The sequence below is a fragment of the Lepisosteus platostomus genome, chromosome 25 (genome assembly GCF_059453375.1).
Source record: "Lepisosteus platostomus isolate fLepPlt1 chromosome 25, fLepPlt1.hap1, whole genome shotgun sequence".
NCBI classification, from domain to species: domain Eukaryota; kingdom Metazoa; phylum Chordata; class Actinopteri; order Semionotiformes; family Lepisosteidae; genus Lepisosteus; species Lepisosteus platostomus.
Genome location: NC_142635.1, coordinates 8,980,366 through 9,003,455, shown reverse-complemented (window position 1 = coordinate 9,003,455; position 23,090 = coordinate 8,980,366). Strand labels below are relative to the sequence as shown.

The 23,090-nt window shown below is 40.8% G+C and overlaps 1 protein-coding gene across 2 annotated transcripts; it reads right to left on the bottom strand.

Annotated features, from left to right (window-relative positions):
- Window positions 1-984: 984 nt before the first annotated feature.
- ncapd3 (non-SMC condensin II complex, subunit D3) lies at window positions 985-23,071 on the bottom strand. 2 transcript variants are annotated; one of them, XM_088620029.1, is made up of 35 exons: window positions 22,775-23,071; window positions 22,122-22,276; window positions 19,868-20,030; window positions 19,181-19,362; window positions 18,566-18,736; window positions 18,190-18,251; window positions 17,813-17,900; window positions 16,787-16,920; window positions 16,588-16,660; window positions 16,094-16,219; window positions 15,534-15,786; window positions 14,945-15,001; window positions 14,535-14,630; window positions 14,103-14,176; window positions 13,569-13,703; window positions 13,213-13,433; window positions 12,237-12,428; window positions 11,904-12,001; window positions 11,549-11,658; window positions 10,959-11,063; window positions 10,664-10,778; window positions 9,905-10,003; window positions 9,448-9,686; window positions 9,058-9,137; window positions 8,799-8,936; window positions 7,834-7,967; window positions 6,769-6,965; window positions 5,918-6,028; window positions 5,322-5,477; window positions 4,687-4,859; window positions 3,729-3,865; window positions 3,217-3,294; window positions 2,793-2,864; window positions 1,997-2,057; window positions 985-1,597 (listed from the first exon to the last, which is right to left on the bottom strand). In XM_088620029.1, the coding sequence occupies exons 1-35, from the start codon at window positions 22,824-22,826 to the stop codon at window positions 1,501-1,503; spliced, it is 4,434 nt and encodes a 1,477-aa protein (XP_088476155.1). In that variant the 5' UTR covers window positions 22,827-23,071; the 3' UTR covers window positions 985-1,500. The 2 variants fall into 2 exon arrangements, with proteins under 2 accessions (XP_088476155.1, XP_088476156.1); XM_088620030.1 differs by having other exon boundaries at window positions 9,905-10,000.
- Window positions 23,072-23,090: the final 19 nt, after the last annotated feature.

Sequence of the window (23,090 nt, the reverse complement as noted above, 5' to 3'; positions counted from 1 at the left end):
AAATCACTCATCACAAATCCTCCTTCGTCGTTTGATGTCGCTGCGGTGAGAAGGAAAAAGAAACGCGCAGATTTACAGCAAACCAACCTTGTTTTTCGCATTCACTGTAACAGCCAGCCTCAGCGATGAGCACTTGCCATTATTTTTTCCGTTAAATCTGAAAGTCTCAGCAAAACCAGATACTTGCTTTGTCATCATTTTTTGTAGTCGCGGCACACGTTGTGGAAATATAGGCTGTTGTTGAAGCATGGCTCATTTCAGTGGCCCTGTTATCGCGTGTTGTGAGAGACGAAGCTAAGATTTGTGTTTGTTTCAAAGCAAGAGGATGGTGCCGCGCTTCAGGAAGTCAATGCTGTTTCCTTCCAATTTTGCAGGTCAGCTTTTAGTCTATTAGAACAGCTTTGGACTTAGTCTACCGAAAACACCCTTCTCACATCTCAGTGTGTAAGAAGCTATGAAGGCAGCAGGACTGGGATCAATAGCAGCAGCAGTTTAGCACAAGGAGTCCACATCATTACAGGTTAACCCTGGAGAGACATTTTCCCACGCAAAGTGCGGCAGCTCACAACCCACAAACAGATTGTGGCAAAGGGTACCCTCTAGTGGATAAAACTGGACATTGGATTTAACTGGAAACACCAACCACTATAGAGGAATACATAACAGATAACCACAGAAGTCACTTTTCCGACTGCTGTAAGAAGAATAACCTATAACTTAAATGCTATTAAGGCCGATATACAACACGAATAATGTAAGCTGGAAATACTGGATGTGTTGCAGATGACATAGATGTATTCATCATTTTTTTTGTAATGGTTAAACGGTTTAATGTTATAAAAGGGATATTTGGACAGCTCTGGCATTAGAATTCCTGAAATGTCTAGCAGGTGTCTGGTTGTAATTGCAAACCCTTGTACAAAACCCACAGTGCAAACTTAAAAACTGTAGGTTTGTGACTAATAAAATTCTCACTTCTAAATATGATTTATTAAGTGTTTATTCATACAACTGGTGCTAGAGCAATACATTGAAGACAACTGTGATATTTCCCGGAGCAGACATCCATACAGATAAAGCTATGATACAGATACAAGTTTTGATTCTTGTACAGCTTATAAGCAAATTTAAAACGTCATAATCCAAAAAGCATGCATAAATAACAACATAATCAAGAGATGAACAGGGCTTTAAGAAACTAGACTTGACCGCACATGCTTGTGAAGTTCTGAATCCCATGTCTTTGTTGTACCTATTCCCACCAATATTGTAGTGGCGATGTCATTAACCACAGTATTTTAAAACAGTAATTAGCAGCCCCTTTCAAAAATCAAAAGCAAGCCTTATGCTGCAGGGGCTATAATGCTAAAACAATTTAAATGCATATAAACAAGAACTGCAAATGTTGGGTTTTTTTCAACAAGAACAAACCGGTACAGAAAATACGAAATAGGATCGTTAAACTGGGGCTACAGAGAGAGTGTGGAGCCCCAATGAGTCCTAATTTTTAGGTTTTAAGGGAGTTTTCTTCTCCAAGATTCTAATGCTCCTCCGATTAACAGGAGAATCTACATTCCACTGTCTGGGTGGAGGAGCTCTGCAAGAGAACATAGTGTGATAAGAGATGATGCTTCCTGTTAAGAGAATTTGTAACAAAATGGTTCAGAACTTAAAGAATAATTAATTGGTTAAAACTGTTATTGACCCTCAGACATAGAGCTGGTCTGACAGAAAATAATAGCACTGATAGGAATCTCTTAAAGACGAGTAAAACAAATGACAATCTTTAGTTTAATAAGGAATATAGTGATTTTTTCTTCACAGAAACTACAGGAGCCTCAGGAAGACTGATAATTATTATTTCACTACCGTTCATCTTTCAATACTGTTCATTCTTTTTACGTCATTATTATCCAAATACTATACACAGGTATGTATATACAGTATTTATGAGGATTTTCTTGAATCCATGTACTGTACAATGTATATTACTTACTGTTTATCTGGAGACATTAAGCAAAGGACATCTTTTTCTTTTTCCAGAGAGTAGCTCAGCTCTGTAAGAAAAGAACCATTTGTGAACAACACTGGCGACCAGGGTCAACAATGTGCAGATGGTTTAAATGTCTGAAGTGACCAGCAGTCCATCAGCCATGGAGCTCAGGGCACAAAAGTCATGTGCTGAGGATCACAAGATACTGATCAGTATTCAAAAAAAGAAATGGTGCGAGTGATTTTGGTGTAAGCTAAAAGCTGAAAACTATCAAAGCACAGGTGTTGTAGACTTTCTTAAAAAATCTAGATCATTGTGACACACAAGCTAAAGGAAAAGTGTGAGTAGAGAGTCAAGTTATATTAAGTTCCAAAAACAGAAACTGAGCATCTGAATAAAGAAAATTGTACTCTTTACTCTGGGTACCAAGGGTCACTTTTGCGCTGTGTAATTGTTTGTCATTTTTTAAACAAAAACATGGCAGGTACCAGGAGCTCCAGAAGTTAACTTCAGTATGCCCGTTCTGCCTGGTCACAACTGACCTGCAGCTTTTAAAACTGTAACTTTATCAATTAAAACCCTTGAGTATAGCTACAATTTCAAACTACAATGCTGATGATGTGGGGTTTTCAATAAGAGCCATCTTGCAAACAGCGACACATGCGTAGAGCTATACTCTACAAGTGGGTTTACTCTTCTCCACACTCATGAGTTTCTTGTGGAGGTAGAAGTACAGATTCTAAACCCTCCTTGCGGATCTCTTGCATCTGCCTGAAATGTCTGCAAAACCAAGACGTACCACTTTCAGAGGACTTGAGGGATCTGGAGATGTAACTGACTCCCGCCCCAAATGTCACATTATGAATGGTCTCTGAAAGAAAGGGACAAAGCACACACATGCATACTTCACTGAAAAGCAACCAAGAGAAAACTGAGATTAAACAAAACAATTATTCTTTACACAATTTTGTCCAAGAACAATCAATTGGTCCAATGAGAACTTCCAGTCTTCACAGTGTGCCCTACTGTTCTCAAAAGAATGCCGCACCATTGTTTGCATGAATTCCAAAAGCTGACAAAAAGCATAAGAAAGTTTCCTTCTGATGTGAGACTATAGCATACCTTAGTACTGTGAATCACCCACATACCGAGCGACCTTGCTGCACGCTGGTAAGATTCTTTAAAGAAACAAAACAATAAGCAGAAGCATCAGCCAGCCTTACGTTCTGGAGTACTGATGGCCCTGTTGACAAAGGCGGAACTGCTGCTGCCAGGAGGCTGGTCACAGTTTTCAAAGGAAGCTGTGGAGGGAAGAATGAAAACCATGAAAAAAACGCACCTGCTGTCTGCCCTTCAAAAAAAAAAATGTCCTAGTCTGAATATTGAAAACTCCAGCAAAAGGACAGCGTGCACACATGAAAGTAATGTGATCTCGGTTACCCCCCCAAAGCACGTGAGCGCTGTATCAGTCGGTGCACACCCTGTGATTTTTGTGAATCGGCATTTGACAAATGACCCGAAGAAGGCTCTATAGCGGCAATGTTGCGTTTCAGTGTGGAATTGACGTTTACTTGTTTCTTTGCAGCTAGTGTGTGCCGACACTGCTCCCCACCGAAACATCTTCATACGCGTACACCTTCTTAATTCACACTGCAGCTCTGATAGGTACAGCACCTGGCGATTCGTCTTCTAACCTCCCGCGTTTCTGAATTGCCCTGAGGAGTGTGTCAAGTACCTGTCCTGCCACGGGGTGTGCTCACTCCGTCAGAGGCAGAGGACAACGAGCTTGCGGTTTTCCTGCGCTGGTCCCTCATACTTTCGGCAGCTTTCCTGGCAGAGTTGAGGACTGCAGCAGTACTGAGAGACATCGCCCTGGAGGGAAAAGCGTTTCAAGTCACTGCCTTTTTTTCCTCCCTCTTACAGGAAGATGTTTCCATTTCTTCACTGTTGTAATAATTCAGAATAAAAAGTGTAAAAAAAATGGCAACAAAGAAAAAGGCAACACCATGCATAGCTTTGATTTACATATACACTGTATATAACCAATACACATACACAAATTGTATTCTGTGAGCATTCAAAGTTGCAGTCTTCTGGTCTCAGATTCAAGATATATTATGTTTTATTCTGTAAAGCGATTTGAGAAGCCACCTTTAAAGGCGCTATATGAAATAAAGTTTATTATTATTTAGAAATCGCTGTTCAGTTGTGCATCTGGGTAATCTGCCTGATGAGGTTGTGGGACGAGATAAATACTTGCTTAAAGTGTTCTTGGCAGCAAGTAAGAAAGCTATAACATGTAAATGGATACAAAGAGACCCCCCCCCCCCCCAAACAAAGAAAATTGGATTGTTATTGTTGCAGAGATTTATGAAATGGAAAAATTAACCTTTCAGTTAAGACTCCAGAAGGAGGTTTTTGAGAGATACTGGGAGAGGTGGATTATGATACCCCCTGTAAAGATGCAAAATATTTTTTTCCTATATTTGTAATACCTGAGGTTTTGAGATGACTGGCAACTCTTTTTTTTCTGGTTACCTTTGTATGTCAATAAGAAACATAAGTTAAAAAAAAAAGTTGCGGTCTTCCATTCACAGCACTGGATCCGTGCGACAGACTGTTGTGCAGTTAAGAATACAAAAAGCTTTATAAAAGTACCCAGGTAACATAAAATGCAGGGATGCATGACTGACCGAGGCCTGCCTGTAATTGCTCCCAGAGCCCTGGGTGACATGAAGACTGGCGTTGCAGGACAGGTGGCTTGAGGGCTGGCAGTGACAGCGGCAGTATTGTGAGGCAAGACCCGGGCTTGGACAGGCTGAGCACCAGTGGCAGCTGTTGGAGCTGGAGACAAATGAGGCGAAGGCTACAGCAGAATAAAACACACAAAGAGGAACAGGATGAAAGCAGAGTTTTCTCTTTCAGGCTTAAAAGAGTTTTAGAAACATTCGGCACTGATAAACCGCGGTGGACACTCAGCAGATTGCCATGTTGGACGAATGTCTGCAATATTTTTTAAACCACACGGTGATGCTTTTTTTCTGCTTGTTTCCTCAGTCTTATGTTTCGGTAAATAAGTGAACATAACCGCCTACAGTAACAAATTTATTTGCAGGCAGATGCGGATGTAATCGATAATAAGGCTGTAGTACACATCACATTTGCTCATTCTCTCCCGACATCTCCCACTGTGACACTTATATATCACATATCAGGCTTAACCAAAATCTTCGTCAAGCTCTCCAAGCCAGACTTCAGGGGTCTAATGCTCTTGCCACTGGCTGGAATTCTGCATCTTGAAGAGAGAGAAGACTCCACGTCCGCCTACCCTGAGGTCTTCCTGAGCATCGCTGGCTTTCTCCAGCTCTCCTTCTCTTTCCATCTGCTCCTCGTATTTCTTCATGTCGTACTCCAGCTCTGCTGCCAGCTGCTTGTCCATCGCAAACAGCTCCTTGACCTCGCTGCGGTAGTCCTGCATCATTTCCTACCGACAAGAGACAAATCAGTCCTGAAAGACAACAATGTTTCCTGTTCTATTTCCCGCAGACATTCTGAACTGTTGCTACAAGATGAAATTATCTCCCGTCCTCAAGTATCTTTAATATATGAGAATATGAGAATTAGGAAAACAATGGAAGTATTTCTGCTGTTTTCCCCCCCACATGAAATACACATTTAACTACACACATTCATGTAAGCTCACTCGAAAAAGTAACAGTTAAAAATACGAAAAAACATTGTCAATAATAAAAAAAAATCTATAAATGGTGATACAAAGAAGTAAAATGATTCCCTGTGTTTACATCACCCATAAGTGACAGGTATACAATTATACCTGTATACAACAGTGTGTCAGGTGGCAGTGCTCTCTGGATCCCTTTTAAACCTCTAAAAATTGTCCAATAAAAGATAAGGAGCTCTTACTCGCAGGTAAGCCATCAGGTCTTTCAGTACCGGGATGCGCATTTCCTCTAGCAGATTTTTCAAAGATGTGATGATAGGGATAACATTCTCGATAAAATTCTTCTTTTGGACCTGAAAAATAACAAAAACAACAAAAAAAGAAAATGATATGAAAAGCAGTGGATTTATCCATGAACATTTAACTGTAGTTTCTGATTCACTCTGACAAAGTGGTGAACCAAAACAGAACAGTGTTAGGATATATAGTTAACAACATAGAATTAAATAAAGTGATGCAATGTTAAAAATGAAATGTATGATGTACAAGTAAGGCCTCTTTTAGAATATTGTGTGCTTTATAAACTTGGTGACCATGTTATAGAGAACACATTGCTTCTCCGGAATCAGTCCTGAGCAATTCCAGGGCTTAAGGGCTCGTCCTAGACAGGCTAAATGAACAGAACAGAGACGTCAGGTCTAAGCAGACCTGATACAAGTGTCCAAAATCCTCAGAGGCACCGACACAGTCAACTCAGTGGGACTGGGACTAAATACAATACAACCTACAGGACACAATTGCAAGTGTTCTCAATATTTGAGAACAGAAAGTGCTTTTTTAGTTAAAGTGTTGTGGGAGCATGGAACAAGCTATCTAGCCACGTTGTTGAAGCTGGCTGACTAAGTGGACAAGAGCCTTGGTCCCATTACACACTAAGTACCCAAAGGCCTCCTCTCAGGCGTAACCTTTCTTATGTTCACTTGTCTTTTTTTCTGATTTTTATCCACCACCCCTACATTTCTCTATAAGGTCACTGGTTTCACTCCGAGCGGTCTCAGTCTCCTGACAGCAGATCCACGGGCTACACACTCACATGTGAAATGAGCTTCTTCTGTGCCACCTGCATTACAGCGTGGGCCACGGCCATCTCATCGTCTGCCGGAACCTCTTCCTCCGGCTGGCTCCTCAGCGCCGAAAGCTTCATCTCCTTCAGGCTGAGCACAGCAAAGGTGTCTGACAGCAGCTCGCAGGCGTCGGAGTCCAGGGGCACCAAGCCGTCCACAAAACCGGCTGAGGGAAAACAAGCAAACTAAGATCGCTGGAGTGGGTGGCACAGTGGCTATGATTGCTGCCTTGCTGCACTGGGGTCCGGGGTCCAGGAGTGTTTATTTATCAAATGCACAACAATACAGCGTGCAGCAGCAGTTGCTGGCAATGAAATGTCTTTTCTACAAGCTCACCTTGGGGGGGGGGGATAAAAATCACAAAATTAAGGTTACATAATCATAGATAATAATGTAATAGAAATGGAATAAAACTCAATATGAATAGAGCTACGATGTGTCTATGGTGTATGCAATATATTATGTCCAAGTACTGCAGTGTGCTGAATACAATGACAACTATATGTCCATGTAGCCATTACGGGTGATTTACTGATGATTCCTCCCAGTGCTCCAGTTCCCTCCCCCAGGCCAAAGACAAACTGGCAGGTTAATTGGCTTCTGGGAAAACTGGTCCTAGGTGTGTGTACGTGTACGTGTCCACGTCTGTGTCTGCCCTGCAATGGACTGGCGTCCTGTCCAGGATGTATCCTGCCTTGTGCCCAATAAGGGTGAGCTGCTGGTTAGTTAGAAGCTTTAAAAAAAAAACGTACTTGTCTGCATTGTTCAGTGTCTAGTGTTTGAGAAGAATAAAACAGAAATTCTTTGCTGGATCTTGGGAGCCCAGAGGACAATAATTCAATGTTAATACTCAGTGATAAAATATGCTCGTAGTGCACAAATAGGGTATCTCAAGAAAGACAAAGGCTTTACAAAATGTTTTTTTTTTCAATCCAAAATTGTCGTGCAGTATAATTAACAGGCACTATTAATTTGTTCTGCTGAAGTTCTTAAATGAGAAGAATGAGTGAAAGATCTAGTGTCAGAGATCTTACCCAAAACATTCTGGCTGATTTTGGTGGTGATGCTGAACCTCTGCTCATCAGTGAAATGGTCTAACAGGAACTTATAAATCTTCAACCTCTTCTGTTTATTCTGAGCTCCTTTCAAAGAAAACACTTCTTTCTCACTGCAGGATACACACCACAAAGGTGCAAGGAGTTAGTGAAGAGTAAATCCCAGTGTACCTACAGCAACTATTTCAAGACGCTTCACACAAAACATCAAGCACAGCAACAAACTCTAAATGAACAGTGTGAATCAGCAAAACTCAGTTCTAATTTGGTCTGTATATAGTCATCCAGTCTGGAATAAACAATCGTTTTCAGACTTGGTGTTCGAGTTTCAGTTTATACTGCAGCAGCTTTTCAAAAATGCCTGACAAAAAGATCATTGTAGTAATCCATCCTTAATGTAACAGCTGATTCCTTCTAAACGAAGAAAAGCAGAGGTATGGTTTTTCATAAAGTTTAGTATAACCTCTCACTTCGACCTTGCTACGCAGATATCCAGATAATTTATAAAAATCTCAAATTGTTTTCAAGTTGTTGAATCTTCAGAATACCGTACAGTACCTTTCACTTCAGATTACCAAGAGCAAACATGGCCTTATCAATATACACAGTATACTGTAGATATGAATGAAATTGCTTTACAAAACATTTACATATAAATATCTACAATTCCCATAGAAATTTACAAAATGATTAGATGGGAACAAAAACAATGAGTTCTAGGTTCTATGGGTGAAAGGCGAGCTGTATTAATACACAGTTTGTGAAATATACTTATTCGACAGTAACATTTATGTTTTATGAACATCCATCCTAGCTATTCGAAGTTAAGACTTTTAACTTGAGACCTAAGGTGTGAAAATGTAGCATGGAGAACTAAATGAAGGTGCCTCTGAGAGGGCACAAACACAGCCGACCGCACCTACAGTCCAGGGGCAGACACCTACCGTGCTGTTTGCGGGAACTTGTTGTACTTGTCATGCTTCTCATAGCCAACGAAATGGAATATACACTCTATAAAATTCTGGGAGAAGATTGTAGGGTTTCTCTTAAGCAGCAGGTGAACTAAACAGAATTCGCAAAGGCTGGAAAACAAAGACATGAAACATTGTTGAAACGTGAAAACGTTAAAAAAACATATTTTGGAGCAGGCAGATGTGTATTTCAACATATAAGAAAAAGAAAAGTGACAACACACAGGCATACCTGGCAATGCTGGGATCAGGGTCGACATATACGACTACAAACCGGAAAAACAGAGACTCTTTCCACTTTACAAAGTCCTCCTGAAAGCAAAGAAGAGCTGCCATGAAAATGTTTTTTCCGTTTTGGAAACCCATTGAGTCTTTCCGGGTGCTGGAGCTGGCAGTGCACAATAAGGTTCCCTACGCCGGCACAAAATCATAGCACTTTGTCCCAAACAAATAAAAAATCAGTCACTCCAAACAAAACAGAGGTTTGACTTTATCACTGAATGAGTACATTCAGGTGGATGTGTGTAGGGGGATTAAAACCGAGTAGTATTCTAGTCTCACAGTTAAAGTGTTCAGCTGGAACAGCGGACTGAACAACACAGGACAGCCGGAGATACAGTACCTGAAGCAGGTGTGTCAACATGATCAGGGTTTGCTTCCGGATGAGGGGCTCCCTGTCTTTCAGGCAGGCGGCAATTTTGGGGATGTAGCGGTCCACCATGGTGGTGTACCTCACACAGAGGTCGCACATCACCATGATCACATTGTTGCGAATGGGGACCTCCTTGCTGACCTCCAGCTCACGAGCCAGAGCCGGGACACACTTCTTTGCCAGGTCCTCGTGCTGCAGACACAATTTCCCTGGCAGCCAGAATGCAGGAGAAATCCACAATCAGACTTTTGCTGTGCTTGTAATTTACTAAAGCATTTTGTTAGACCTCAAATTTTTGTTATGTTAAGAAAATGACTTGTGACCTATCTTAAAGCTCATCTATGATCCAGAACAATCCATGCATCTGGACTTGGCAAGTGTTGCAACACAACAGCTCCTCAGTGAAGCTCATTCAGCAGTGCCTTACCCAGAGTGATGAAGGCATGAGCGCGGACTGTGGTAGGCATGGCAGAGGCCTTGAACTGGGACAGTGGCTGTGATGCAGGTAGCTCCCCACTCCCCTCTGCTGAATAAAACAAATGTTGTGTTTTGTGCACAAAATGCATCAGAGATTTCTTCAGGCAAAATCGCACACTGTAAATTTGCTAGGCCTTCCATTTTCTGTGTACGTTAGTTTTCTCAAATTTCGTCGGCTTCTTCTGACTACAGAATTGCTGAAACGCCTCGGCTTTTTGGAAGATCAGTTTTACAGATTTGATTTCTAGAAACCAGAGTTTGCAGTCCCAGACCTGAAGTGATCACTAACCTAAATCTGAGAATGATGTTTATCGGCACTGAAATGAAAAAGGAATTTTGAAATCTGAAAGTCTCAAGTTTACAATGCTGACCAAACTTGCAGTCAAAATTGTCAAGCTTGCTGGTGCTCATTCTAAGCTATGTTATTTGACTGAAAATGCCATTATTTTAAAAGTAAACTGCTTCAGTTAAATAATATATAATATGGAAACAACACCTAAACAAAATATAACTTGGAAAACCACACTGCAACCACTAAGAACACGAGATAAAAAAAAATGTTAATGAGGATGTCTTTGGATCATCATGTGCATTTTTGCTGCCAGGATCTCAATGATTGGAGAATAGTATTCTGTGGAGTTATAATTACTCTGGAAATACAAGTTATAAATTAATTACAAATATACGATATACACATTATTTCACTGACCTGTATCAAGACTAACATTAGTCGCCAGAATGGACTGAACAAGGAGAAAGATTCTCTTCTCTATTTTGGCAGGACACCGCAGAGCAGCTTCCCCAAGAGTGAAGACATACTTCACCTACAGGAAGGTTAGAAATAGATACTACATATTTTGTTCATTTGAAAATTAAACATCGAATAACATTCGGAAAGCATCGCATTTCAAAGCATTTATTCTAAGTTATAGATGGTTATATAAGTATGAAATTACTGATAAAATGCATGAAAAAAAAAGCTTGAGATACTGATCAAAACTTACCATCTGGTCTTCATCCATATCTTGATCTCTTTCACTCAGGATAATTTTTGATAGATAGGCATCACAGAGGGAGACCACCTCTCCACAGTACTGATTCAAAACTCTCTGGGCAGAGAAAGCAAGGCAGTACTCAACATTTGATAATTTTCAAAGGCGAGTCAATGCCTTACATACTAACACCTAAAGCCATCTATTCCATTAACAATTATAGGAGACGGTTCTACTTTTGTCAGCTATCTAGAAAATTTGATAATATCTGGAGTTTCTCAAATTATTTAATATTTTCTCATTTGGATTAATATAAGAGTCCTGCAGGATGTTCAGACTCTTTACACCTGGCAACTGTAAGCCACTCATATTGTGTCTAATTATAGTAATAATAAAATAAATTATTATTACTAAGAGAATCCTGTGGCCTTCAAGGACATGGGCGGCCCGTACCTGTCGTGATTGATAACTGAAAAAATAGACAGAAAATAGTCGGGGTCTGTTCTGGTGCTCTTTCAGCTGTCAGCAAACAAAACAACGAACTACAGCTCCTCTCTGTGGTTTCATTCTGAGTCTCCAGGTGACCCAAATGGGGCACCTACCTGCGTGTCGACCACAGACTCCCGCTGCACCAGGCTGTTCAGAGTGTTGACACAGGCGCTGATCACCATCAAGGGGGCCAGGAAGCTCTTCAGCCATTTCATAATGTCATCTGCAAAACGAAAAAAAACGATTCCAATTCTAACACGTTACATTCTTGAAGACAAACTCAAACAAATACAGGGGGGCAATTTAAAAAATAATACACGATGTCCATATCAAGTCTTAATATGCTGAAATAAGGCATCACATGATTACACATAAAAATCATTGTGAAATAATAATCGTCATATCCCTTTAAATATTCATTCATATAAATTACCAACCCCCCCCAAGAAAAGATGAGTAATAACATACCAGTTAGTCTCTCCTTAGTATCCTCATTAAGATGTTTAGCAATGTGTCCGATTACACGCAGTACGTGGCAAGTTGTTGAATTGGCCATAGCTTGATTACTGTCAAAATAAAGCATTTAAAATGATGAAAACCTACTTACTGCACAAGACAGTTTCCAGATCATCTGCAATGACTGTAAAATGTATCACATATTAGAGGCAGAGCATAATGGTAAAACAAAACGGAGAAGAACGAGCTGACGCAAGTTACAAGATTCAGGGTCAAAGTCTAAAATTGCATTGAAGATCCATACACACAAAAAGTCACAAAATACACTATACTGAAGTTTCTGACCTTACAATGTTGTCCCATGCATCCAAAATCTTGCCACAGTTGAGTTTGGTGGCAGATCCAGCCACCTTGGAGAGCAGCAGCCAGGCTGCGGTGGAGTGCTCAGTGTTGGTGTGAGAGATCAGGTTGTTAATGAAAGCAGAGGAGAATTTATCTTGCTTGGCCCAGGCACTGAAGGCTTTGTTTATGTAACGACTGCAAGAAACAGAGGAGGAGGTAAAAAGGAAGATAAATCTGAGTTGTAAAGAACGTGAATCACAATAAAGGTACTGTATATCCAGTTAAGTCATCTTTAACAAAACTAAGAGCTTCTTAATAAAGCAATGCAACTTGCTTAACATTCCAGAGTAATATCAGTGCATGTTTTACTTACAGAACACAATTAGGAAGAATGAGAATTATATAAGACTACATTACAAGTCACTTTCATTCACTGTGAAAGCAGCCAATTTAACAACACTAGAAAATTACAGCCTAATATTATTATGTATTACAATTACAATACAATAGATTACAGGTTCATATATTTAAAATACATTGCCGATCACTACAGTTACTGAATAAAATCTGTAATGCACTATGATAACAAATACTATATGATGTTATTGAAATGGCTGTTATTGCCAAATATTCTTGCCATTTTCCAATGACTGAGAATAAAAAGCCAGACAGACAAGCGGAACCACAATGAATGTGCGCAGTAGATTTTCATTTCCATTTTACAAGCAAATAAAATTGTTTTAAACATCAGATTTGCATTTGGCGGGCTTTTACAGCTTAAAACACAATAAGAAACATTGTTTTCTGTGTTCTATAGTATATATTTTAATTAATTATAATAAATGTTTATGTTACCATTTTCACAGACTGGGCTTTAGTTTCTCAAAGAGATGTGCAACGTTTGAGATGCCAAGATAAACCTTTTCCCAGGAAGTTTTAAAGAGAAAAGGGGAGCAATGTGTACAGCTCAGCATCCTACCAAAGATCCTCACTCTCCCCACACAGGTGTGTCAGGAGATCCCAGGCCAGTCTTTGTCCACAGTCAGCATCACTGAAGCAGCTGTAGTTCTTGATGTGGCGAAAGATTGTTTGCTCTAGGCAGTCCAGGGCTTTCTCCTGAATGGAGCTTTCGGTGTCCAAAACAACAGGTACCACCCCTGTCAGCCAGGCCTTCTGCACTAAATTGTTTTCTGGCTGAGCCTGCGAAGAGACAGAGAAGCTCATATGCCAACATTAATAGGAAGTGGTTGCATGAAACTAAAAGGAAAACAAAAAAACAGAGAGAGAGATGAAATGGGCAGTGAAGGGACACATGCTCTGCTGGGAGGGACTTACAGTAAGCAGGTCGGTGAGGCACTGCAAAGCCTGCTTCCGGACAGAGACCGCAGGGTCTCGGCAGTGATCCTGGAGAATCGATAGATCTTCTGGGGAGCAGGGGACCACTTTGTATTTTAGAAGATTCATCAAAACCTGCACACATACATACACAATCCAGGTCTTAATGAGGACAATACAGCTTCCACTCAACGTGGCAGAAATGGAGAACATAAGCATCAGAACTGCAATACAACACAAGTGGAAATCTCCATTCAACGCTATTATATTACTGATCCAACTGATTATTTAGTCCCACAGTGTTAAAGAAGTTTCCTACAGTTGGTGACTTGGATGGATGCCCTTGATTGAAGAGTTTCAGTAAAACGTGACTTTGTTAAAACTGTCCTGTCTAATTGTCCTGCCTGTTGAATCCCTGGCACAGTCAGCAAGCGACTTGACCAGGGACTCGAGCAGAACAGTGCATTTAGCAGTAAAGTAAATCAGGAGCCACAGAAAAGATATATTATCACCCATGATTAGATTTTGTTTTACCTGCAGAGACGATTTTCTCACAGTGGTATTTTCATCACTTGCCCGCTGTCTGAGCATGGCAATAGTTTCATTCGCTGCATTCAAAAAAGATGTAAAAAAACAGCCATTTGTACATTAAACTGTCAGAGTGTAATCAAACTGTACATTTTAACTCTAAGGCATGAAGAAAGAGGACAGGTTGATTCTATCTGTTAAGCTTCTAGTATAACTAAGGTACTTCTGGCAAAGTGGTTGAGTAATTACTTCCCCAAAGATGCACTGAAACATTTATTTCTGTTAAGAATTATTCGAGTTGTGTGTTAATTCTAATTACTTCTAAGTAGCATGCAAAAATATTAATAGAGAATATATTTTTGGTGGGCTTTTCCAAAGCCCCAATAATTCAGATTCCTATTGTTATGAAAAAGCAGTTTAGAAGGAGCTATGACTTACAATGAAAAATTGTTCTGTCCTCCTCATTTGTGATTTCAATGGTCTTGAATATTCCTGCAGTCCTATGAGTGTTTGTTTCAGAGATATTACGGGTACCTGCAAAAGTATTTGCACAATACCACAAATTAGCTGCACACTGTGAAAGCAGTCTACTAATCAATGGCAAGATAAGAAACTGTTCATGATGCACTCTAATTTAAAAAACGCATGTATTTCAAAGGAATATCATAAAAACAAAAAAGAAAAAAGAATACAACATACTGCAAAGATACAATTATTAATAAAACTAATATTTTATTAATAAACTAATTAGGTTTCAGACACTTTTGAATATATAAATCTGCATTTTCCACAGATTCCTACAGAAAAGCAACAACATCTTGATGTTTCCACCAAGATTTTTTCATTACCTTCAGAACTGTCCACTTTGTTTGTCTGATTCACATCAAGGACTGTTCGTGTAGCACCTAAAACACATCCAATACACCTAGTGACTGCAACGGAGGGACCACACTATGTTTCCTTGTCATTATAATAATAAAATATATAAAAGTCAAACTTAGTATGTTCCTTTAAAATAAAAATGGATAAGAGTGTTGACTTGACCTAAAACTCACTGATGATGCTCTAAAATCATCAAACTGAAATGAACAGCAGAGAAACAAAATGCTGCAATTCCCCCCCCAAAAAAGAGGAAAAACCTGCTTCCTCGTATTTCAGTAACGCGTCATTTTTGACAGGAGATCAAATTGATCCTGACTATAAAGGATCATTCCAAAGAAACAAATTTCAAATGCACCCCTAAATGTGTTCTGGGAGAACAAAACAGCTCTCTTACACCATGCCGTTTAAGTGTGTACACACACAATCGGCTAAATACTGTACACTGCTACAGGATACTGCCTTCTGAGAAACTGAGTAAACCAGGTTGAACTTTATAGTTCTTTTTAATAGCTCGAGAAGCATCCTTCGAGATGCCGGTGTCGGTCGCTCACTCACTGCTCAGGAGCAGCTCCTGGATGCCCTCCAGGGCGCTGGGCACCTGCAGCTGCAGGCACTGCGCCAGGCCGGAGAGCGCGCGGCTGCGCACCGTGGGGGCCTTGTCCGAGCAGCGGCCGAAGACCATCACCTGCACCAGGAACTTGTGCTGCAGGAACGCGGCCTGCTCCGGGGACAGCGAACTCAAGGGAGCCCGCTCCGGCCGCTCCATCAGAGCCATCGCCACGTCCAGGGCAAACACCCGGTACTGGGTCTGCCAAAGACGCGTACGGGCGTGATGAAGGACCGTGTCAACACAACTGGCCCGAGGGGATGATCGTTAAAAAGTTTAAAATAGCCTGTGCTTTCACATTTCAAATGTTTTCAGATTTGTCTCTAACAATGATGAGCTCCGGTTCCATACCATCGTTTCCACATCTGCTTTTAAAGAGCACATAGTCCAGGTCAACACTTTAAAAGATAATCAGGATAAAGGGAGAAACATCTAAAGCCACACACTCCAGAACAGACAGCTGTATGATTGAGAATCCAAGAACAAACAAAAAGTCAGTTTGATTTACCTTTTTGTTGCAGGAGTATTTGTACAGCCACTCGATGAAGGAAGCATATTCTGCACAAGGCATTTTATCCAGCAGTTTTACCAGAGCCTGAGCTCCGTGTGTGCGGTAGTCTGTCTTATCGGCCACCTGCAATCCAAAGCCAGGACAGCGCATGTAGATTTAAATAAGATAACGTGTGGTCATAGGGAGGCGTCATGAGTACAAACTGAAAACTGCAGCAAATGACTAAGAAGGAATATCACTGGCAGAGAAGGTCACTTCAATAGGAAATATCCACACTTTAACAGAGCACTTCTAAGTCAGTGTTCATCAACTCACCCACAAAATATATTTGAATGTGAGGCTGAGGGTTTTCTTCTGACAAAAACACAAAGGTACTTCCAACAAGAGACGAGGAAATGAATCATACAATGAACTAATCAGGTTCCAGAGGTGTTCCTAAACTGAAAAAGACACTTCCGGTTTATCTCTTAAAGTGTCGGCTGCATTTCTACCTTAGCGCAGATGTGCTGGAGAAGGATCCGAAAAACTGGAAGCACGGCGTCCTTCAGCTCATCGGCAATGTGACTTGAGAAAGAAATAAAAAAAAAAGGGAATTCTTTCAGTCAGCTGGGCATGTCTGCCATTTAATCTCGTACCGTTTTTATCTCTAACTGAAGAAATGTATCTCGGTCACACCGCCTTCTTTCTCACCTCACAAATCTAATGGCCAAATCCCTCGCTCCAACTACATGCTGTGTCGGAGTCAAAAGAGAAGGGCGGGACCCTTCCCTCACGCTCATCATTAAAATGACGTACAGGAGCTTGTGGAAGATTCTCCGCACTGTCTGAAAAGACAATTTGTCGGGTTAGCGGGTGGAACGGAAATTGCTGGGCAGACATGCTGCACATACTGAGAACCAATGCACACTGTTCAATTCAATTCAATTCATGTTTATATAGCGCCTTTCACAACAAGGACGCCCCAGGGCGCTTAACAAAGCAAGTGACCCTACATGTTGTGAATACAGAACAGAAAAGAGCAGAAGATAACGGAGGAGAGGAACCCAAAACTCCTTAGGAAGGAGAAAAAAAAACTCTAGGGGTCCAAGGTCAACTGGCTGCCCAACCCCTTTGGGCATGCTAGCATTATATTATATATTTTTTTTAAAAAAGTAATAAATGAATAAGGGAAAAAAGGATTCCCACACTGTCAACATAATGGTCTTCTTGACTGTTTAAAGCTAATTAAGAACATGAGGTTACAAATGAGAGGAAACCAGTACTTTACATCTCTCTGTGAAATGCATAGTGCCCAGCAAAGAACTGATCACCCACTTGACAAAACATATTCTTCTTCCAGCAGAGGCAGTGACACTCCATTAGCACAGAACAACACATGGAAAATGTACTTCTACCGATGGAAAAATAACTTTACATATCTACAAATGTCTGTAAACAAGATTTCCTGGGAGCATTTTCAGTCTTGATACACGCACATAACATTCATATCTACTTAGACAAGCAAAGGAAGAAGACAAACACAATCAGCTAAATACACTGATACAGGATACTGCTTTCTGAGAAACTGAGTAAACAAGGTTGTTTAATCAAAATGAGAGACTAACCAAAAAAAGACCCACAATGTTTCTGCAGCATTATGTTACTCACATTCCTACTCAAGTAGGTTATCAATACTGTTCAAACAAAACACTCTGTGCAGTTCTGGTGTTTATTTACCTGGATTCGGTCCCCATGTGATGGAGAATAGAGCAGCCTCAGTCCATGATAGGCCAGTTCAGGGAGGGTTTTCATCTTGTGAACATCCCTAAAAAACGATATGTTAATACACTATTCCAGAGAACATCTACAATCTGTACTCCATCTTTCTTCACTGTTAATTGATACTCTCAAGTTTTAAAAGCATGAAAATTGACCCTTCGAGACCAACACGGCCTTTTGGATCAACCCATCCTCAGGAAGAGACAGAACAAATAAGAAAGTTGTAACAGGTGAGCAAGACCTACTAACTGATTTCGATGAGAGGACCAAGTCCTGCTGTTCCAAAACACGTTTGGTTAAGAGCTGCCAATTACTGAACAGTTCTTCAAACTTACGGTGTTTCTGAAAACATCACCTCTCCAATCACTGGTTCAAAACCGGTTAGATCGACAAAAATCTGAAAAGATCAAACAGAACAATAACATCCGATCAGGTAATTCGCAATGCTTATTCATTCAGTTCATTCAGCTTATCCAGTTTGCATCACCCACCTGCTTTTGAGTACGTTAAACAAAACTAAAACTATTTAAAAACCATTCTGCTTTAAAAATACCATTTTTTCAGGCATTATATGTATTCTAAATTTATTAAATGATATATTGTATATTCAGTAAAAAAAGAAAAAAACGTTACATTGCAAAGAGTGCCACATACAAAGGATGGCACATGTCACAGTTTCTCTTATGGCCTCTGTGTCCTGTCACTGATTACCTGCATGCAGTGCTGAACACTCTGTGGCTTATCTTTCAGAGGGAATTTTTCCAGCAGCCTGAAGAAGTTTTTCACTAGGCAGAAGACACTCTCTCGAATTCGCAAGAGGTCATTTCCAGACATGTAGACCTCCTCTTCCTCTTCCTCTTCCTCTTCAAGCTCATCCTCCATCTTTGGAGAAGGAAATCACACAAACATGAAAAAAATACTTCAAATTCATCATGTTTTAAACATCAATTCCTCTCATCTATTAAATAGCTCTTGCAGCTCCAGCACAGTTCTGCTGAAGCTGCCACATTTGGTCTAAAGAGAACAAAACAGTTTCCCTGAATTACACAGTATGTATAATACTGCACTTTAAAGGGTGCACTACATGTTGCATGTTGACAAATGGAAAACAGAAAAGTTTCAAAATGCAGAACAAAGGTCAAACGAGCGCCAATTGATTTCAATTTACAGTAGAAGAAAAGAAGAAAATGAATGTGTGTAATACACTTTAAATGAAACATCTCTTCAAAGAAACCATTAGATGAGTGCCCCAAAATCCATGCTAAAGGCATTCCACAGCTTTCGGAGTTCCTGCTCCAGTGTTCAGATTTGGAAGTGCTCCAGTACCTCTGCTTCTTCACTCCTTGGGGGTTTGGGCCTTTTCCTGCCCTTGAGATCCCCCTGGGAGCCCTTGGCAGCATCCTTCTTGCGTTTCCTCCCTGAATCCAAGGCTTGAGGCCAGCTCTTCTTTACAGTGTCCAGACACTTGTCAAACAGCACGGCGTGGAAAAGCTTGTTGGCTACACTACCTTCATTGTTGGATAAAGCAGAAGCATCATTAAATGTTGCCCTGGCAGGTGTAATGCAGGCACGCACAGCTTAGAAATAGCATTCTTTCAACAGCCCATCAATCATTGTAAGGCACACTGAAAAAAACTTCATTACCACTGCACAGAACACAAAGTGATCTTCACAGTCACAAACTTGTTGTTTAAAAAACTCATCTGATTGAATCCCAGATATTAAAAGCCTCATCAGGGCATTTACTGCAGTCAGTCAGAAATAAACATGTGGCAGTAGCCAATGTTTATTAACGTTCTACTAAAGGGGTGTTATAACACTATAACAAACAGAGCTTATTATTGAACATAACAGTGTGTATTATTGTCTAAGTGACAGTTACTTAATAATAAACACTTATGTTTAATAATATGAGAATATAACAATAATATCCTCGAACATTTTCGGTGATGATAGCGGTGATAGCGGTGAAGAGAGTACAGCTGTAGTCAACGAAACAGGAAACGGCCTTGCCTGGGATTTCCAAGAGGAGGAAGTAGAGGGCAGCTGCCTGCAGGGCACATTCCCTCTGGGGGACGCTGGCACTCCGACCCTGAGCCACCTGGACAAAGTGGGACAGCAGTGCCACCAGCGCATTGGCGGGGACCCCATTTTCAGCAAAAAGAGTCCAAACACTCTGCCAATCACAAACACTCCACGTTAGTAAGAGAACGCGGCTAAAACGCATCATGCATTTTCGTGGTGAATACCCGTCACCAGCGACTTTGAAACGTTATTGTCACTCGGCGGCCGAAATATTACACAGCTACCAGCCGCACCCTAGTGCCAGGACTCACACGGCTCAGGTGAGATCAGCGCGTGACGTAGGCTTCGATCATCTTCCCCAGCCAGAGCAACTTACTGCAGAGAATGGTCAATATGGCCCAGAAGATCATCGGCTGTGGTCTCACCGAGATTAAACAGCTCTATGAGGACCGCTGCCGTGGTAGACTTCTGGCCATCACAGAGGACAGTCACCACCCTGGGCATGAGCTCTCCACCCCACTGCCCTCAGGCAAGAGATACAAGAGCATACGGACACTTACTGTACCACCAGATTCCTCAATAGCTTCTACCCACAAGCAGCGCGATCGGCGAACACATTTAGCCATGTCCCTCAGACCACACCTACACCCTCTACCTCATTATGATTTCTTATTTATTGCACATCTCCAGTCATTGTTTACACGTCTGCATTGTTTGCATCCAAACTGTTTACTTGTTTACTTGTACATTGTCTACTGTTTGTGTGTCTGTTGTCTTGATGCACTGTCTGCACTTTGTGTTTTTACACTTGTTTTAACAATCGAGAGACTTTCTGCAAGTAAGAATTCCATTGTACCAGTACAGGTACCGGTTACATATGGCAATAAACTTCAAGTTCAAGTTGGTGGGCCGAGCACTTCGGTCTTGCACCAGGCATCCTCATGGGCTCTACTGAAAGTTATCTAACAAGAACCAGATGGGACATGGTGGGGAAAGATATTCCAAAGCCTTATGGAATACACTCTGGAATTGTAAGACTACAATTCCATATTCAACTAGCATTACCAGAGAGGGTACTGGGATAAAAATCTTCCATACATGCATTTTCTAACTGCTTCATCCAAATCAGTGATGAGGAGGAGCTGGTGCCCATCCTGGCAATGGGCGACAGGCCGGGCACAGCCTGGCTGGGACGCCAGCCCACCACAGGGCACCCACAGACACACGCACGCACACGTTCACACCGGGGCCAGCGTTCCCAGAACCACCATGCCCCTGTGAAAATCTTATACTTGTAAAAGTATATACCTAGCAATGAAGAGTTAACACTTAATGGAAATCCTAAGGTTAATACCCTTAACACCTTCCATCGCATAATATGTGCAGTGATATACAGTACAAAGGGCTATGAAAAACAAAACAGACAAAGCATAACGAACACTATTTCAAAAATAAAGCAAACTGTGCGGATCTCCATTTGCAGCACTTTTTAGCACATTTTAATAATATAATTCATCACTTTTTCACAATTGTGTATATTGTGTTTTTCACAATATACTGAAATCTGCCACTGGGCTATCTGGTGTCGTTTTTCCTTGGTTGATATCATACCTTTCTGCTTAGAGCGATTTTAGAGCCTGTGACAGTGGAAGAGGTCGTCTATATCAAGATGTCAAGAGGTTGGAGTCTCTTGAGCTCTATACCTGACCAGTGAAATCTTTAGGATGCGCATGCTGCCTTCATATGACAAATCTGCAGTGTCACAGAGTTTCTTTTCACTTGCCTAATGATGATACCCAGATTTTTAAACTTTTCTGTCTCTTTTTTGTTTTCCTTTCAGCATGGAATGAAACTTGACTTGTTCCTTTGCAGCCTACACATGCTGTCGCACCTCCCTACTTGACCTTCTTCAATACTTCTTTATTATTTTTCATGTCTAAATTAAGACTTCAATTCCAAGCAGGGTGCTATTGGATTTTGCTGCTTTTGTACTGTTAAATGTCTGTCACTGCAATGTTCTTGGTGCTTGACATTGATATTATTTTTCACTTTGTGAAGAGCGCTTGACATTATATAATATCATTTTGACATGAACTGCGATATACTCAGAACATGTTCGTGGTAGTAACAGCGATCATACATTTTATTAATATTTTTTTTCGAAAGAAAGCACTAGTAAAACTACATGTAACAAGAAACACCTTGGTCTTGGTTCCTTGTGAAACACTACAATCGCACTTACTTCAGTAACTTCTTTGTGCTCTGTAGCAAAGGGCAGCAGGCACTTATAAACATTTCGGAATGCGTCCGGTCCATATTCAGCTACTTCTCCCTCAATGCGAGCATCCAACGGATCTGTTTCAGTGAAATCCGATTCCCACACAGTATCGACCCATTCTGCGTTAAAGAATAAATAAAAAGTATTAACCTGATGAAAACTATATATATATACTTCAAGATAAGGCAACTGTCTTTGAGCGCATACGGTACATATATCCACGATTCGGCAAAAACGCAGCAAGGAGCTCCTGTCTGCCTCTCTCATGGGGTGAAAGCAGTTTTCCCAATCAAACCTGTTATGACATTGTATTAAGTCAAGCATCCTGGACCCCAACGAAGTTTCAAAGATAACTTTTTTTTAGCACGATTGGCGAGATTGGAGCTTCTTGCAAATACCTGTGTGAATACTAACGTTTTCAACGATCTAAGTATCACTTAACGCAATCGGCTGATTTTATCCGAGAGAGATTATTACACCTAACTGAAGTTACACATTGACATCACAGGCGTACGCAACCGAAGATATTCGTTTGGTTTTTCAGCACGAGTTCATCACGCTACTAACTTGATCATGTTAAATGCATGTAAAAAAACAAACAAAAAAAGTAAACATACCACTAGCAATTTCTTTAATTCTCAGTAATTGCAAAGAGTCCAGCAGATCCATGTTTCCCGGACAACGTCAAAATTGAATCCACGCGCCAAAACAAACAGTAGAACGCATGCGCGGTTCGGTTTTTCTATTACGTATGAACACACCCACTGCGCTTTAATATTGTTCAGATAAATTTCTTTTCTGCCTCCCATCTATTTTTATTGTTACTTCGGATTCGTGGTTAACTTTTCAAAACTTTTCTTTAAATCAGACATGTATGAAACGGCCTCCATTCCGGCTCAAACCGGCCGGCTAAATAGCGGCAGAAATGACAGG

What these genes read in the sequence shown, in the direction of transcription:
- ncapd3 (XM_088620029.1), bottom strand. Translation starts at nt 22,826, where the DNA reads ATGGATCTGCTGGACTCTTTGCAATTACTGAGAATTAAAGAAATTGCT. An exon ending in AGCACAAAGAAGTTACTGAA is followed by an intron (nt 20,031 to 22,121) that starts GTAAGTGCGATT and finishes TGTGATTGGCAG; the next exon opens with AGTGTTTGGACTCTTTTTGC. An exon ending in ATGCTCAGGAAGACCTCAGG is followed by an intron (nt 4,860 to 5,321) that starts GTAGGCGGACGT and finishes ATTCTGCTGTAG; the next exon opens with CCTTCGCCTCATTTGTCTCC.